Here is a 16,782-nt window from a genome sequence, read left to right as displayed (position 1 = left end):
CAGCAGCAGGTGTGTTCACAGAGGGACAACAGCTGCATGGGAGGGAGGTCCAGATTCGGTCACACCTGGCTGTCCTGTTTCTAACTAAACAGTTACACCATGACTTGACCTCTTCACCTCTTCACTTCCCTAAACACAACCATCGCGTACAGAACTATGGACAGTGTGCAAATTATTCTTTCAAGGGTGCCAACAATTTGGCGAATTTCTATGGGTATTTTCATTTTTTATTTTTGAGGTGGGGGTTGAGACATACAAGACGTTGATGCATAACATGGAGTATATAGAGAAAATAATTTATAAAGAAGAGTGTTCTGGATATATTAAGACCTTTATATGATCATAATTGTTTATTTTATGGGTTTTTTTCACAATTTTTAAACCTCTTTTCCTCTCATTTAATTTAAATGGGTCTACAGGGTCACACATTAGTTTTAAAATAGTTTTAAATATAGAGGATATGTCACACTGCAGGACATGTCAGCTTTCCAGAAGTATTTCACTTGTACACCTTTATGTTATATGTAATTCTGTATTTAAGTCATAATAATCATAAGTACTTATGTTTTGCAGATGTACTGATCCTTAAACAGTAAAAAGGCCACCAAAATATATGAAAACAGATTGTAAATATATAAATAGATTTTTAAAAGCATTTAAAACTATATTTTGCTTTACATATATTTATTGATTTGAAGCAAAAGGGTTTTCGAAAATCGGAATACAAAACTATTAAAAATCTATTTCTCTATGTAGAAAATGACTGGGATTTTTATAGTCCCCGACTTCTGCACTCTATATTTGTGTGAGCAAAAATAAAGAAACACTCATTACTGTGTCTTCCATTCACAGTTGTATACACTGCACCCTGGGCTGTTGTAGCCAGAAATATCCCATTTAACATAATATCATATATAATTGTTTCAGCGTGCGGCTCAGTACTAATTTAGAAGGCTGTGGCATTTATGTGGGATCAGCGTTTAAGCATAGACTCATATTTTTATATTGAAAATGAGGGACAAGGGAGAAGCTGTCTGGTCAAACTCAGGCATGTTCCCGCATTTAGATCAGCGCCTTTCCGAGGAGGGTTTGATTGCATACAGGCCAGATAGGCGTATTAGGGCAATTTGGGTTTAGCCAAAGTCTGTAGACGAACAAAATGGTTTAAATATGGAGCTTCTCACCACATTTCTCCACAGAGAGGAGGGTTTTGCTGTTGTGGTTATTCTACCAAAGCACCCATTTCCATTTCAAGCCTCTGTGTGCATGTGTGAAGTTTATTTAGTTCCAGTAGTGAGGTGGCTGTTTCTCCTATGATGGTCGGGTGGAAGTACTTTCTGTCAAGATGCTTTTCCCAGCCTGTGGCATGAGTGACTCAACCAGGGATCTTTCTGAGCATTCATAAATAAGCAGATTAGCATGTTTCCCTGTCGTAGCCACTGGACGAAAACCTGTCTGGTACATTCCGGTCTTTCTGCTTCACCTTACAGAGAGCGAGTCTCCATTGGGAGCCATTGGAAATGCTAAGTATATGCATAAAAATAGAGCAGGGATTCTGGTTTCTGGGTGCCGGGGTTTCAGGACAATTGAATGAGTCAACTTTCCAATTCTACTCTTCCATACCCCCCGTACAAAACCATGCACACACACACACACACATAAACAGCTCCTCCCATCTTCTCTTTGTTGGACAGAAAATAGGGCTAACAAGAGGGTGTGTGCATGGCCATGGGGTCGTTTCTGTTTTTAGTGTCAGTAAGTCGCATCGAGTCAGCTCTGAGTTTGAGGTCAGGGGCTCAGCGTCTTTGATCATAATTATAACTCAGAAACTCTAGACACACAGCTATCAATTCAAGAGGAAAATATACAACGTGTGTTAGGAGCAATTTTGTCGTTGTAACATTTTATAAGCCAATCCTGCATTTTGTGTTTCACTACTGTGCATTTAAGTATATATATATATATACTACAAGTTTGGAAAATACACAGAGCACACATTAGTACATAACAAAATGTTTTTGTCATTTTTTTTATTAATTTTTAATTTAAATATAAGATTTTAAATTAAACAAGTCAATAAATTGAGATTAAAAAATAAATAAATTAGATTATTTTTTTAAAGTTAGCCTAAAGTATCATTTTATCAGTGCATGATAAATGTTCACGCACACAAAACCTTAGAATTATGAATGTTATGAATTATGAATAACATTATGAATGTTAGCAGGAGACTATTATCGTTCAAGATTAGGTGATTAACGGTTAGTCTCAAGTCCAGCAGGAATACCTCAATCACATTAATAAGAAACTGTCTCTGTATCCCCCCTTCACAAAGAGACATTTCTGCAGTTTAGCAGTTAAGCACCCTGTCACCACACCCTGCAACTCTCCCTCTCACCCCGGCCCACTTCCCACCTAACCCCTTCAACCAGTCTGCTGCGGCTGGGGCTCAGGACGGGTGAAGTTCAAATGTGCTGCACTTAAAGATTCCTTTCAACTCTGCGGGTCCGTCAGACCTGTAAACTTCACTCTGAAACATCCACATGAAGACCTTCAGTCTTCCTGCCACTTTTGCACGTACCTTTCAATTAACTGCCATCTCAAACAAAGACACATGCACATGGGGTCAAACAATGGCTTCTCTTGTGTTAGTGAAGCCTGGGGTGAAATTCCACTGTTGGTTCATTTGTGTTAACTTAGAAAGACCTCAGCAGAACACAGAGGACACTTTAAGTGCACAACATTTGTGTCATTCATGTGCAAGGCATGCTGTGCTTGGAAAGACTTAAGGGGAAGGGGGGGGGGGTGGAGTAATTAATTCTACATGCAATGCATGAAAAAAACTCCATAGAAACTTGATAGTGTTAAAGTGTATATTTTTGTGTTGGTTGTCTTTGTCAGCTTGGACCAAGTTGCACCCCCATACTAAAATAAGTACAAGCATGTAGTACATTAAAAATAGAATGCAGACATGACGTGTATGTACTTCTCTTGCAAACTTTTTAAAGTGCAAACAGCAAGTTGGCATGTTGAAAAGGTATAGTGCATGTGTTTGTTGTCTTTTGCCAGTATGAACAAGGCTCATGACTTGGAAATACATAAAGCTCAATCTCTTGCAATGCAATGACATATTGGGATGCCTGAGGATCATATTTGTGCTGGTTGTTTTTGTCAACAAGGACAAAGTCCATCACTTACAGACACTCAGACTCCAACTATAGCAATGCTGCAGCCCTTAACCGGAGAAAATGCATGCATGCAATGCATTAAAATGGCATGTAAAATTATTGCAAGGCATGACGCGTATAGTTCATGCATTGTTGTTTTTGTCAAAGCTCATGTCTTAGATAAAGATGAAACCATTTTGATACTGTAGCCCTTATTAAATTAAATGCATACATGTGCTGCATGAAAAACAGGGTCGCCGTGATTTTGATCATCTTCTGATGATCCTGGATCGACATCATTGTCCAAAAATCTAGACTAAACCCAATCCCTACCCCTAAACCTAACCCTACCCATAATTTGGGAAATGGGAAATGATAGCTGATTAACAAGGGTGTAGAAGCACCTTACCCTGATTTTAAGCCTAAAAAAAATATTTTCTAAAAAATGATATCTCAATTCTGATTGGTTGATTGGATGTTGATCCAGGAACATGTTGTACTTGGTGTAAACACGCTCCCGAAAAACAGCATGCATTCTGAAGAATCATCACTTGGAAAGCTCAAACTATAGCAATACTGCAGCCGCTTGCTAAATAAAATGCAGGCACTGCATGATAAACAGCATGCAGGCTTCTTAGGCAGCGTGAAGAGTGTAATGTGTTAGTTTTCTTTGTCAGCATTAATAAATCGGAAATACTTAAAAGATCAAATTATACTGCAGCCTCATACTGAATATTTAGGACAGAGTTAAGTGTTGAGGAATAAAAGGCAATTAAATTACCAGTAGAAAATGCTGCCATGTTGTGCTTGTTAAGGCTTTTCATAAAATCTCCACCAGGAGAGAGATTTTGCCCTTGATCTCCCCACTGTAAAGAACTTTAAACAGAACACAATATTTCTTTCTTGCCCATAACACTAAATGAGACCACCCATAATCCAGGGATTGTTTAATTGTTACCATAATATTGCTCTCTGTTTCACACTTGCTAAAAATTTAGCTGAATGTAATATACTGTATAAGTCTGTTCTTTGAAAGAAAAGCTCTGTCAGATATGGTTGTGCAAGATTTTACACTTAAGATGTCTCGTCTGAGTCAGCGCATGCAACTCTGGATTATATCCCATTTCATTTCTTATCTCATAAATGTCTCAGCTGGATGTAATTTCCCTCTGTGAAAGTGATCTAGAAAAAGATCTTTTAAACTACACATCTTGAGCACCACATGATGCATCTCTGGCGTCTTCACTACAGATGGTCTGACACTTCGAACGGCATAAAGGCTGAGTCTATTGAGCTCTGGAGGAGGTCACGACTCATAAGAAGAATGGGCAGCGCTCGTAGTCAGACGTCTGCTTCTAGATCGAGGACCAAATTAGCAGCAGGAGCTCTTTCTCAAAGCTAAGACATCCAAAGTGCAAGCTTAAAATAATGCACTCTCATTGATGTCAGAGCAAAAGCACAAAAGATTACAGCTGGCCAGATTCAGCCAGAAGCACTGACACCACCGTGAATGGAAAGAGAGAACTAAATTAGAACTGCCACATCTCTGTTTGGTAATATGTTTTAAAAATAAAGTTTATAAAGCAGAAATTTCTGGATTTGAGTCATCTCTGTGTATCTACAGTAACTGAGACAGAGACACATATTATACAAAGATAAAAAAAGGAAAGAAAGTCAACAGAATATGTGATTATGCTTCACTAGACAGTTCTTTTTAGAATCATCAAACCAAAATATGTTATTGAAAATTATTTAAAAGTTTTTTTTGTTTTTTTTTATTAAATCAAACTGAATACTAAGATGGTTTTAAGTTAGATTTTAAAAAGAGAGTTATTTTTCCTTGCATTGGACACTCGTAAATTGTCACTGACCCTAATACGCAGAGGTCAGTATAATAGGTGCGGCTTTATTTAATTAAAGACTGGTTCAATGGTGAATTCACTGACATATGGAAGGACTTGTTGGTTACAGTTCGGGCTAAACTGATGGTAGGGGGCTTAAAACGAGTCTATAATTATGGCAAATGGCAAGCTTCAACCGTCCAGCATTGCACACATCTGTAAAAAGAGAGGCTCTGTTGCGCTCTCAATCAAGGCAAAAAGGTTTTTGGCCAATTCAGAAGAACCACAAGAGGGGCGAGAGAATCCATCTTGGCTTTTTACATCCATTACAGAATCAAGAAACTCCTTATTTTATCTACAAGGCCACCACTCCCTGAGATATAAATATAGCCCTGCTGTGCTAAAAATACTCCAGCAGGCCTTTCTATTAATAGCCCTTCCATCTGAACTAAATACTGTCAGCAACTCTAAATCAGCCAGGGCTTCTGGCCAAGTGAAAGAAAAGGCTCTCTGTTTCTGTTCCCTCCCACTCTTCTCTCACTGGCGTGACGTCAGCGCTCGCCAGCACTTTCGACTCCAGTCACCAGTCTCATTCAGGCGAATTTAGTCGTTTAAGCCACTTACGGGTTCTGCCATTGTGCTGCAGTGTGACGCCTTTATAGGGCAGAGCGCACATGCACGCTTTTTCCAGCAGTCTGGAGAGGAACACACAGATAGCTATTGTCTGGTCAGCTGCAGTGCGAGTGTGCCCTACAATAGCACGTGTTCTTAAAGCTCGTCCACTCCCTGTTTCCACCCTGACTGCAGGAGACAAGTGTCACGCAGACCTTAAACTCACCACTCGCCCAGCTGATTCCTGCAGCAGTATATATACAGTATATCTCCTTGTTCTTCGTAAGCTGGTGAGCCATACAGCCCCTCTCTCTAAAAACACAGTCAACATCTGCTGTAACCTAGTAATTGGTAGCTTTAATTAAGCATGAGCAATGTGTTTATAGTGGTGAGATAAAATGACGATTAAAGACTTACAGCACAACGCAATGAAAATGAGAGCATTCACAATCTATGGTTTTACTGTCTATTTAATTTGGTCTGCTCTACAGGATGGGTCATAAACTTGGCCAGAGTCACGTCTTGGCTGCTCGTTTGGGTGAGGGTGGAAAGCAGCACTGCTGGCGGCCTGAATGTACCTGACGACCTCAGAGTCAAACAGAAACAGACTGGGTGGCACATAGTCATTCCATCGCACACACAGATCAAGGCTTTATGAGAAGGGAAAACTTCAGCAGGGGCTCCGAGTTTCTGCCTATGAGTGCTTTTAAAAATACTGAACTGCTCTTTCCTTTTAGAGTCAGTTTGTGTAGGTGTATCTATTCCTGCACACTGCCTGGTCATGCTTTAGAGATTGGATTTGTAGTAACACAAACGTCTTTCTATGTACGTCAATGCACTTTTTACCTTTTACAATTTGCATTCTTTCTATTAATTGTTTTTATATTTCTTCTTACAATGTGTATTCGCCAATTTTATAACTTGCACTGGTGACCTGATGAAACATTTTGTATGACTTTATAGGACCCCCAGCGCCCCCCCCCCCAATATATATATAGTTATATATATATATATATATATATATATATATATATATATATATATATATATATATATATATATATAGGCTATTAGTGCTGTCAAACTATTCATTGCAATTAATCCTATCCGAAATAAAAAATTTGAAGACATAATTTATGTGTGTGCACTGTATGTTTATCATGTATATATAAATACAGCATATATTTTTAAAATATTTGCATGTATGTATTTATATTCATAAAATGTATATTGATAACCATAGCAATGGACGGAAACAAATAAATGTCAAACTTTATGTGCATTAATGCTGAAGCACCTTGACTAATTTCAAAAGCGACCTGCTGGAACCACCCTGAGAAATAATAAAATTGAATGACAATAAACTAAATGCACATTATTCTTCACGTTTAGACGCGTTACAGAACATGTTATCTGGACTGTGTTCTCACCCCATTCCGGACTCTTCACCATGATCACGATAAGAGAGAAAAACAGCATGATTCATTCTAGTACCTCGTGGGAAATGGCTCGCGCGCTCACGCGGCACGTCACAATTTCCGCATTCCTCACATACCGGCGGCAGAAGTGCTGGGCACGACTCAGCCGGTGAGCAGTTAGGAGATGCCCTATCCGAATAAACATGTATAATGTAATGCTTTAAAAACGGAGAATTTGGTTTAAATCATTATACTTCGCGCAGGCGTAGAGTAGAACTGAAAAACTCGGCGCTTCGTCAAGATTTGCCCTTAAATGGTCAATGACGTTTCCGGGGTTCCACTGCGTAATCAGAAACGTGCTACGTCAGACGCACAATCTATCAGGGAATGCCCTAAAAATTGTCCACGTCTTTCATCTCAAAGGAGACTGAATTTGGAAACTCTGATTCCTCGTTTCTATTATTATCCCTTGATAACAAGCCTATATTTCATCATTAATATCGAGTTCACTTTGGCAGTGGCAGTAAAATACTAGCACTTGTTGCTTCAAATTAACAGTAGGCTAATGCTCAAACAGAATACAACAGCAACTTCTGATTCTGAATCAATATTGTAGTTATCTAAATAGCAGGGTGGTGGTGTTTTGCTTGTAGATTCTCATAGGATGCCCTGTTTGAGCAACTGTTAGCACATGCAGCTCTCAGCCATGTAGTGTTCACAGCGCTGACCTGAACAGCAACTGGATGGATCTGGAAAAACAAAGCTCACAGAGCGCCAGAGTTTTACTGAAGTGTGGTGGTACCTTAATAGTTAAAGCTTTGCCCTAGTAACCCAGACCAAGCTGTGACAGGAAGCATAAACTATAACATAATTTTTCCCTTGAGGAAAACACTATCCCAGTGTGCCCAGTGCTGCTTTTGTAAAATGTGTAACCTACTGTCACAAAGTATCTGCTACATAACAATCACAGATAGCTACAATGAGAGTAAGATACCTGTGATAAGTTATATCTGTAATATAACCTCAGATCACTTACCGAAAAGTTATTTTATATGGGTCATGTTGTCAGATCCTTTCCTGGAAGTTATGCAAACCCTGTACAATCTATTTGTGAAGGAGCAGAGCTGGCCGGAGTAGACAAAAACTCGACATGAATTACTTCTAAAGTCTACATTCCTGCCAATACGGTGTCATAATTAACTGTGTACCGGGAAGGATGTGAAGCGGATTCCTGCATCCACACCTGGGGCAGTTCCCTTTCACTTACTGCCATTCAGTCCAGGCTAAATTTGGCAAGTCTTTTCAGGGAAGTTCATCAGGAAATGTTGTGTTTTGACCATGGTAAGTGAATATGGTTTTGAAACTGTTGTGTCACTCATAAGAGAAATGACTGAATCCCCACCCAAAAGCAAAACATCAGACAGAAGTGTACAATTCAAAGTCAATAATTTATTGAAAACAAGATTGCATTTGACAAGAGGAGCAATGCATATATTACTCTATTTAAATTACTGGAAATAGCATATCAAGTCATGGCATGTATTTCTCAATAACGCAGTTCATTTTGTCTCAGAAATACTGTTTTTCTTCTCAGTACAGTTTATCAGAAGTGACTGCAGTCCGATTATAGCTTGGCATCAGTGCTACTGCAGCTCATAGTTAAAGTCCGGAATATATATATATATATATATACAGATTATTCAATCCACATTTCGAAATGTTGGTCCCGCAGTCAGTGATCGTGACGCACAGTCGTCGCTTTCCAACCCACACTGCACATATGAAGCAGGGGCGAGCGCGCGCCCAAGCCGCCCGCGTGCAAGTTCTCCGACAGCGCTTCACAGTTCATGTTCTCACAACTTGTTCCTCCGGTACCCAAAACGACCTCTTTTTCCCCCACCACGGAGGACAGGACAAGCTGGAGGGGCCAGGCGCAATGTGCCGATCCGTGCGCACGGTTCCAAGAGCTCCTCTCTCTCACAGCTCCTTCACATGACGCAGCAGTCAACGGCGGCTGGTGCCGAGCCCTTTCGTTTTCATTCGCAGAGAATGACGCTTTCATCCTTCATTGCATCAATAGCCTCGCATCTCGTTCAGCGTTCTTGCAGGGACAGACAGGGAATCCATTGGTTTTTGCAACGGCTCTCTTCACAGTAGTTGCCCACGTCCTTCAGTGCCTGGCATTTGAGCGGCTGGCATTGAGGGTTCTGTGAAAATGCATGAAATGCAACGTAAGCCAATGCCATAAGATATCAAGATCCTGAATGCACGTTGCATATGATAACGCAGTTTGCGAGTTAAAGTCTACTTACAGTGACTATGATGCAGTGGAAGTCCCTCGGCTCGCTGTTGTCCACGGTGGCTGGCTCCCCGAGCACCTGCGCGAGGCGTCTCAGTCCAGACACCCGCAGGATGTTGATGTCGTTGTCGCAGCAGAACGCCTGAAGGAGCGTGAAGTGAATCTGCAGCGCAATATCGTCCTGGTCCTCTTCATCGGTGGCCAGGACGCACAGTACGACACAATCTGGGTCTCTGTAGATCAAATTAATTGCATTTAGTCTCCTGTTTGTTAGGATAGCACAGTATGACAAGATGTGTAAAAGTCAGACATGGGTATATACTTACACATTCATCAGTTTCGCAGACTCATAAACGCCGACTGTGAGACAGTCCTGTCTCTGTGCTGCTACCAGCAGCTCTTCCAATGCTTGGCTCACGGAATCCATTCTGTAAAAACATGCAGACTATGGTAAGCAACGATCGGATAGCTCTTTATACACTAAGATATCCAGTGAGATTCGCATTGTATATGTACGCATGCAATGAAGAACTTACTTTTTATCAGTCATATTGCATCCAACGACTTCTTCCAGGGTCATTTTGCTTCGAATAATGGTAATCCACAAGTCTCCGGAAGAGAAAGAAATGTTAAAATCCAGTCGAAGTGTGCTGCCAAAAGTATAATCCAAATATCGTTTGGAGCTGTAGTATTCCTCTACTCGTTTCGCTGTGTATGAGAAGTTGTTTCTGACGACTACAAGCGAAAATGTTGTTTATATACCGCTTTCGAGTGGGCGTGTGCTTGAAAACCTTTCGTCTTTCTCATTGGTTAGAAAGCGTCTCGCTCTCGCTATGCCATTGGTGATGGGGGAAACTCCTGCGTACACCCCACGTGGGCTGATTCGGAGAATCATTGCCCAAACAGAGAACACCGTTCATTTGAATAGCTTTCAATTTGTTTGTACCAAGTACGATGGAATTTCCTTATGGAAATGATGGCCTTTCCCTGTCGCTTTCGATGCGCGTGTTGCAATTACATCTGAAACCTCTGCATCACGTTCAAAACTTAATGAAGCCAGATTTTTTTTTCTGTGTTAGTTTTTATTTATATTGGGGTTTGAATAGTGCACCACATTTATGGGAAAGAAATGGTGATTGTATCGTATCTTCCTCAAATGTATAGTATTTGGGCACATCCTGAAAATGCACGAGCCGGTTGATCGACACTCCATTGCATGCTTGTACTCATGACTCCCAATTCTCATCCTGATGCAATAATGTGCACAGTTAGGCACAAACATGATGCATTAAAATAGATGGCATCCGTCTTTGCATAAGTCCCTGTTTTGTTATGTAAAGCACGAGACCTGGTCTGCTGCAGAGGCTCTAGAAGGCAGTAGAGTTTCTGTCTGCTTGTTACCGGGAACTTTCATCGCACAGGCTGTTCCAGTTCCACCGGCTAATTATGGACCGCTCAGTCACAGGATCAGAGCTGTTGATGTTATCATGGGACCTTGTTACGAAACCCATCGCTGGTCAGCAGCTTAAAGGGACTAATTGTTGTCAGTTCTGTCATAATATTATCACATTGTTTTTATGTCCGTGCAACAACACTTTCAGACATGGTTTGCACATTTAAGTGCACTTATGTGTTTCATATGAATCTTAAATTACTTTTAAATTAGTCAAATTTATCTAAAACCCAAAGCAATTGAACGTTCTAAGACGCCATCTGCTGTTAAATGCTTATAGCGCAATGCATTATCTGTTACTCTGGAAAACGACTTGGAATCGGAGAAATTTACTTTAATTTTGTCATAACATGGAAAACGCCATACATTTTAATTAATAGTAAAGAAATACTATTTTAAAAATGTTAAGTGATAAAGAGTTCTATTACGAGGTTGAAGCCAAGCATTTCAACAAATAGCATTTCTGCAGAACCATCTTCTATCAATGAGTGCCACCTGCTGGTGATGATATGTAATGGCAATTTTATTGTAAAATGGCTTATCAATCCAGTTGAAAAGTAAAATGGTTATAAATTTAAATCTTCTATTAGTGTAACCTTTCTGCCTCCTACGGTTATCTAAAAGTACAAATGCTTAAATAAGTATAATTTACTTTTTACTCTACTTTTGAATTTTCTTTTTAGTATGTAAATACGTTTTGGTGGCATTGCCTTAACCAGTCAATTTAAAGTTCATTGATTGCTTGCTAACTTATGGTTGCGCAAATCGCTTTTTTAAAATTATTTATTTATTATTATTTTAACCTATTTATGCTTCATGTGCGCATGTGCATATATACTTTTTCCAATGTTCATAAAATCGAAAATGTGTTTTAAGAAAAATCTGAAAGATTGTTCTTTTTTCCCCTTATTAATTTGTAAATTGCCCTCGGTCGTTTCCGAGCAAGCATGGCGTCGCCCAGTAGACGTATTTTTAAATTGTGACGTAAGGACGTATAAATCAGTATTCTTAAAAGAAGCACCTGTCTTCAGGTGATGTGTGGCGGTGTATGGGGAAACACACGGGGAAGACGTCAGGTAGGCTGTTTACAACACAGTTTAACTAGCCTACCAACTAATTACTTTTTTAAATTTTTAATCAAATAAAGTTAAGTCTTTATCAGTGTTATAAAAATAATCTGTCAACAGCATGTCTTCACCTGGTTTTACTGACATCTTCCATTGTGAAGTCACTCAGCAATCAACTGGGCCCTTCTCATACACTGATGATGGGCTAAATGATAGTTTGGACGGGTAAGTTAATGGATACGTTTGAAATGTTTGTGAAAATATATGACAGAACTGTTTTTCAGGAGTTCAACTGAGTTGACCGATGTTTTTGAGGAATTCTGTGATGGGGAACTCTGGATTCCTCCGAATGATGATTTGACACAAAAAATTGCTGCCCAGCTTGAGCACTACCTTTCTGATGAGAATCTAGCAGATGATGCGTTCCTGCTAAAACACGTCCAAAGAAATAAGATGGGTTATGTCAGTTTGAAGCTGCTCACATCTTTCAAGAAGGTGAGATCAAATAACCAACATCTTCATCTCATGTGAAGTGTCATAATGAAATAAACGTAATGGTTTTTTTTTGTACTTATTTAGTTTTTAAAAAATACATTTCATAAACTGATCATGTTAAAATACCAAGTTGCTGTGCACATATACATAGGAATTTATATACTGAATGCATACAGATATACAGAGCAGGGTGGATTACTTACAAATTGTAATCCGTTACTGATTCCGAATTACATGACAAAAAATTGTGGTTAATAGCACAATTCATTAAACATGGTAGGTTATGTAATCAGACTACTTCTTGATTACTTTTGGGTTAAGTTTGACTAAAATATTGTTATTAAAAATGTATTATTTTTATTGTTAATATTAAAAAAAAATTATAATAGTGCTTTGATTCGTGTTTTCACAGATTCGAGATCTCACGCGTGACTGGCGCACCACACTAGTGGCTGCAAGAGCGTCTCCGCAGCTGGAAGTGAATGAGATGGAAACCAAGGTGCGAAGAAGAACTCCAGTACCTGATTGGCTCTTGTGCATTCCCACGAGCAAGCTACTTCTGGCTTGGAACTTCCTGGACTGTATTGAACCGGTCAAAGATGAGGTGAACCGGTCACCGGGTGTGGAGCAGCTAGGCATCATGGAAGCAGCAATGCGGGTGTTTTCTCCCTACGGCACTATTTCATCTCTCCGCATTCTGCGCCCTGGAAAAGAGATCCCTACGGAGTTAAAACGCTATACTAAGAAACACCTTGAACTGGGGCGCAAAGTGTGTGCTGTGGTGGAGTATGAGTATCTGGAGGGTGCACGCAAGGCCTACGAAGCCCTGAAGAAAGAAGAGCAGCAGCAGGGAGGAAGGGGCATTTGTGTGGTCCTGCTAGGAAGCCGTGGAACTCGTAAGCCAGGATGGAGCCAAGGCCTAGTGGAGGAAGAGTCTGAAGAAGGTGTGGACAATGAGAATTTAAAAAAGCCAAACCGAAAATCCAGGCGCTTCCTTTATTCTCTGGAGGATTCGGCTGTTTGCAGTTCTTCAGAGTCTGACTTTGCCCCTGCTTCGCCCCGGCCTAACCGCAGGGTCTCCCGGCCTCAGGCCCAATACGGCAGCCCCCTTGCCATACCGCGGATATCAACTTTCCGCTCTGACCCTTACAGGAATCCCCTTGGCAGTCCTGTTGCAAGCCCCCTCTTGCCTCGCAAGCTTTTTCCTTGCAGTCATGTGACCTCTCCTCTGGCCACCCATCCTTTCACTAGCTCGCCCACTGTAGCTGCTACATCCTCCTTCAGCAAGTACAAGGGCTCGGGTGAGCTCTCCCCAGATGATTTGGGCTTTACAAGCAGTCCTTGGGTCCAGAGACGTAAAAATGCTGCCCAGGCCATTCAGCCTGAGAAGGGCAGCTCTGTGTCACCCAGTCAGATAAAGAAGTCTTTAAGTGTCCTGGTTGTGCGCCAGCCTGTCGGCCCTGATGGCACCAAAGGGTTTCATAATTGCATTGGTAGAGGAAAGGTCCTTCTTCCACACTAGCTCCACTAAAGATGCATTACAACGTCTCTTTCTCCACTGAGTCTGTATGAGGGCAGTGCAACAGAAGCACTTTTAATGCAACATAACTACTGACATGTTTATCTGTCCTAATAATGAAAATGAAATGGAATGTAAAAAAAAAAAAACCTAATTAAATATTGAAATAAAGATGAATTTGTACTCGGATTATCCTGAATTTAATGTATTGTTTAATATTAGAATTTGAGTTATGTCCTGTATATCAACCTTTTTCCTAACAAGCTTACTGCATTATAAATTATAGGAGGTACTTCCGGAAACACTGAAACCATTTCAAATCAAAATTGTTCGACAAATAATTTGTATAGAGAGGACAATGTCATCAAAATGAACCCCATTTGCACAGATCAGCAGAAAATGCCTTTGTCACTTTGTAAAGAAACACTTTGCAAATGTGTCATACGCATTACTTTGTCAAAAACTGATGTTTTTGTCATTTACACACAGACAAAAGCTGTATAATTTTTTACTTCGAAACACATTTAAGACTTTTTATGCTTTTGGCAGATCATTTACCCAACAACGGTGCCTGTAATCACAAACCTCTGAAAACTGATTTCAAATGGCAAATGAAAAGATACAATTGTCATGTGTAATTATTAAAACAAATTTGTGAAAATAGTGATGTCATGTACATGCGTATCACATGTTAGGTCTACAAGTGTGTGCCATCTCCAACTACTGATCTTACATGCATAATACATAGTTTTAGTTATTTTCACAGTCAGTGTGAATGGTGATCATTTTAACAATGTTGTCGTCTGTACGGGAAACGTTTCAAAAAGAGGAAAAACTATTGTTTTTAAGTGGGCCATATTGGTGTACCAATGCGTCTTTGAAATTGTATACAGATGACAAGACTATAAAAACAATCCGTGTTCACACAGATCCATGAAAACAACTAAAAATGCTGTATTATCCATGCAAGGTCAGTACTTGGTGATGTCACTTTTTAGAGAAACACTCAAAGGCTTTAGGGGTAATTCATGGCCTGTTGTGTTCGTTCTTTTAAATTCCGTTTTAATGTTCAGTGGTTGAAGGGTAAATAAGGTTACCTCAATGTACCCAGTTTTAGAAAATTCTTATTGAATTTATAGAGCGAACCTTTCACAGGGAAGTTCTCTGCTGAAAAAAAACTTTATATGCTGGTTTATGATGGTCCTTTGCTGGTATATGATGGTCCTTTGCTGGTTTATGCTGATCATTTGCTGGTTTATGATGGTCCTTTGCTGGTTTATGCTTGTCTTTTGCTGGTTTATGCTGATCATTTGCTGGTTTATGATGGTCCTTTGCTGGTATATGCTGGTCCTTTGCTGGTTTATGATGGTCATTTGCTGGTATATGCTGGTCCTTTGCTGGTTTATGATGGTCATTTGCTGGTATATGCTGGTCCTTTGCTGGTTTATGCTGATCATTTGCTGGTTTATGCTGTTCCTTTGCTGGTTTATGATGGTCCTTTGCTGGTATATTCTGGTAATTTGCTGGTTTATGATGGTCATTTGCTGGTATATGCTGTTCCTTTGCTGGTTTATGATGGTCATTTGCTGGTATATGCTGGTCCTTTGCTGGTTTATGCTGATCATTTGCTGGTTAATGCTGGTCCTTTGCTGGTTTATGATGGTCCTTTGCTGGTATATGCTGGACCTTTGCTGGTTTATGCTGGTCCTTTGCTGGTTTATGATGGTCATTTGCTGGTATATGCTGGTCCTTTGCTGGTTTATGCTGATCATTTGCTGGTTTATGCTGGTCCTTTGCTGTTTAATGCTCGTCCTTTGCTGGTTTATGCTGATCATTTGCTGGTTTATGATGGTCCTTTGCTGGTTTATACTGGTCATTTGCTGGTTTAAGCCGGTCATTTGCTGGTTTATGCTTATAATTTGCTGTTTAATGCTCGTCCTTTGCTGGTTTATGCTGATCATTTGCTGGTTTATACTGGTCCTTTGCTGGTTTATGATGGTCCTTTGCTGGTATATGCTGGTCCTTTGCTGGTTTATGCTGGTCCTTTGCTGGTTTATGATGGTCATTTGCTGGTATATGCTGGTCCTTTGCTGGTTTGCTGGTACCAGCAAAACATACCTAACAGCATATGCTGTGTTTTTCAACAGGGTTACTCCCATAATACACACTAAGAGATATTTAGCACACAATTGAGATATTTAGCCGTGAAGAATTAAAAAAAAATTATTCATATTTTTCAGAATAAATAACTCCATTTAACAAGTAACCAATGCATCTTTTAGGCACTGCTTTAGCTGTGGAGAAAAATGTTAGCAAACACACTTGTACAGGGCACTAGCAAGACAAATATGACATGCCCCGATATTTAAAGTTACCATGCTGCAGTTCAGAAGCACATGTAACTCTTAAAACAAACATGAAAATATTGTGTAACCATCACATCTTTAACAAGACTTACGACATGCTGTACATGAATAATACCCCATCATCGGTACACTCATCCACTACATTATGGCTTCCCTCCATCTGGTTTCCACAGCTTGACTCTAATTAAATAAGGGAAAATATGACAACCTTGCATAGACTTGATTTTGCTAGGTCGAATTAAATGGTCATGAACAACAAAATTAATTTAGTGAAAAAAAAAAAAAAAAAAAAATAGGTATATATGTGTGTGTATACTGGCATCATGTCAGAGGTAAGATGTTTTGCGTGTACATGTAAAAATGTAGCATGCTTCATATTCAACAAACAAAAACAAGTGCTTTTATACAGTTTTTCGATTTCTCAACCATGAGCCTGTAGATGTCGGTAACAGCTTTAGCTTGCTTTGATTTGCTCCGTTTATCTGGTGAAGCTCTATTTTAAGTGCTAATTGTTTTAATAAGGGAGGCTCTGGGGGAACAACTTC

The 16,782-nt window shown here is 39.8% G+C and overlaps 2 protein-coding genes across 2 annotated transcripts; one reads left to right on the top strand and one right to left on the bottom strand.

The window, feature by feature from the left end:
* Positions 1 to 8,472: 8,472 nt before the first annotated feature.
* Positions 8,473 to 10,085, bottom strand: LOC113055153 (growth arrest and DNA damage-inducible protein GADD45 beta-like). Its single transcript, XM_026221168.1, has 4 exons — positions 9,874 to 10,085; positions 9,664 to 9,765; positions 9,351 to 9,570; positions 8,473 to 9,245 (listed from the first exon to the last, which is right to left on the bottom strand). Exons 1-4 carry the CDS (start codon positions 9,915 to 9,917, stop codon positions 9,132 to 9,134), a joined length of 480 nt encoding a protein of 159 aa, XP_026076953.1. The 5' UTR covers positions 9,918 to 10,085; the 3' UTR covers positions 8,473 to 9,131.
* Positions 10,086 to 11,777: 1,692 nt separating this feature from the next.
* On the top strand, positions 11,778 to 14,266 carry larp6b (La ribonucleoprotein 6, translational regulator b). The gene is made up of 4 exons (XM_026221167.1): positions 11,778 to 11,866; positions 11,978 to 12,082; positions 12,142 to 12,352; positions 12,765 to 14,266. The coding sequence occupies exons 2-4, from the start codon at positions 11,979 to 11,981 to the stop codon at positions 13,872 to 13,874; spliced, it is 1,425 nt and encodes a 474-aa protein (XP_026076952.1). The 5' UTR covers positions 11,778 to 11,866; position 11,978; the 3' UTR covers positions 13,875 to 14,266.
* Positions 14,267 to 16,782: the final 2,516 nt, after the last annotated feature.

This window comes from Carassius auratus, chromosome 36 (genome assembly GCF_003368295.1).
Source record: "Carassius auratus strain Wakin chromosome 36, ASM336829v1, whole genome shotgun sequence".
Lineage (NCBI taxonomy): Eukaryota > Metazoa > Chordata > Actinopteri > Cypriniformes > Cyprinidae > Carassius > Carassius auratus.
Note: the sequence above shows the minus strand (reverse complement) of the source record. Positions and strands in the feature narration are given on the sequence as shown.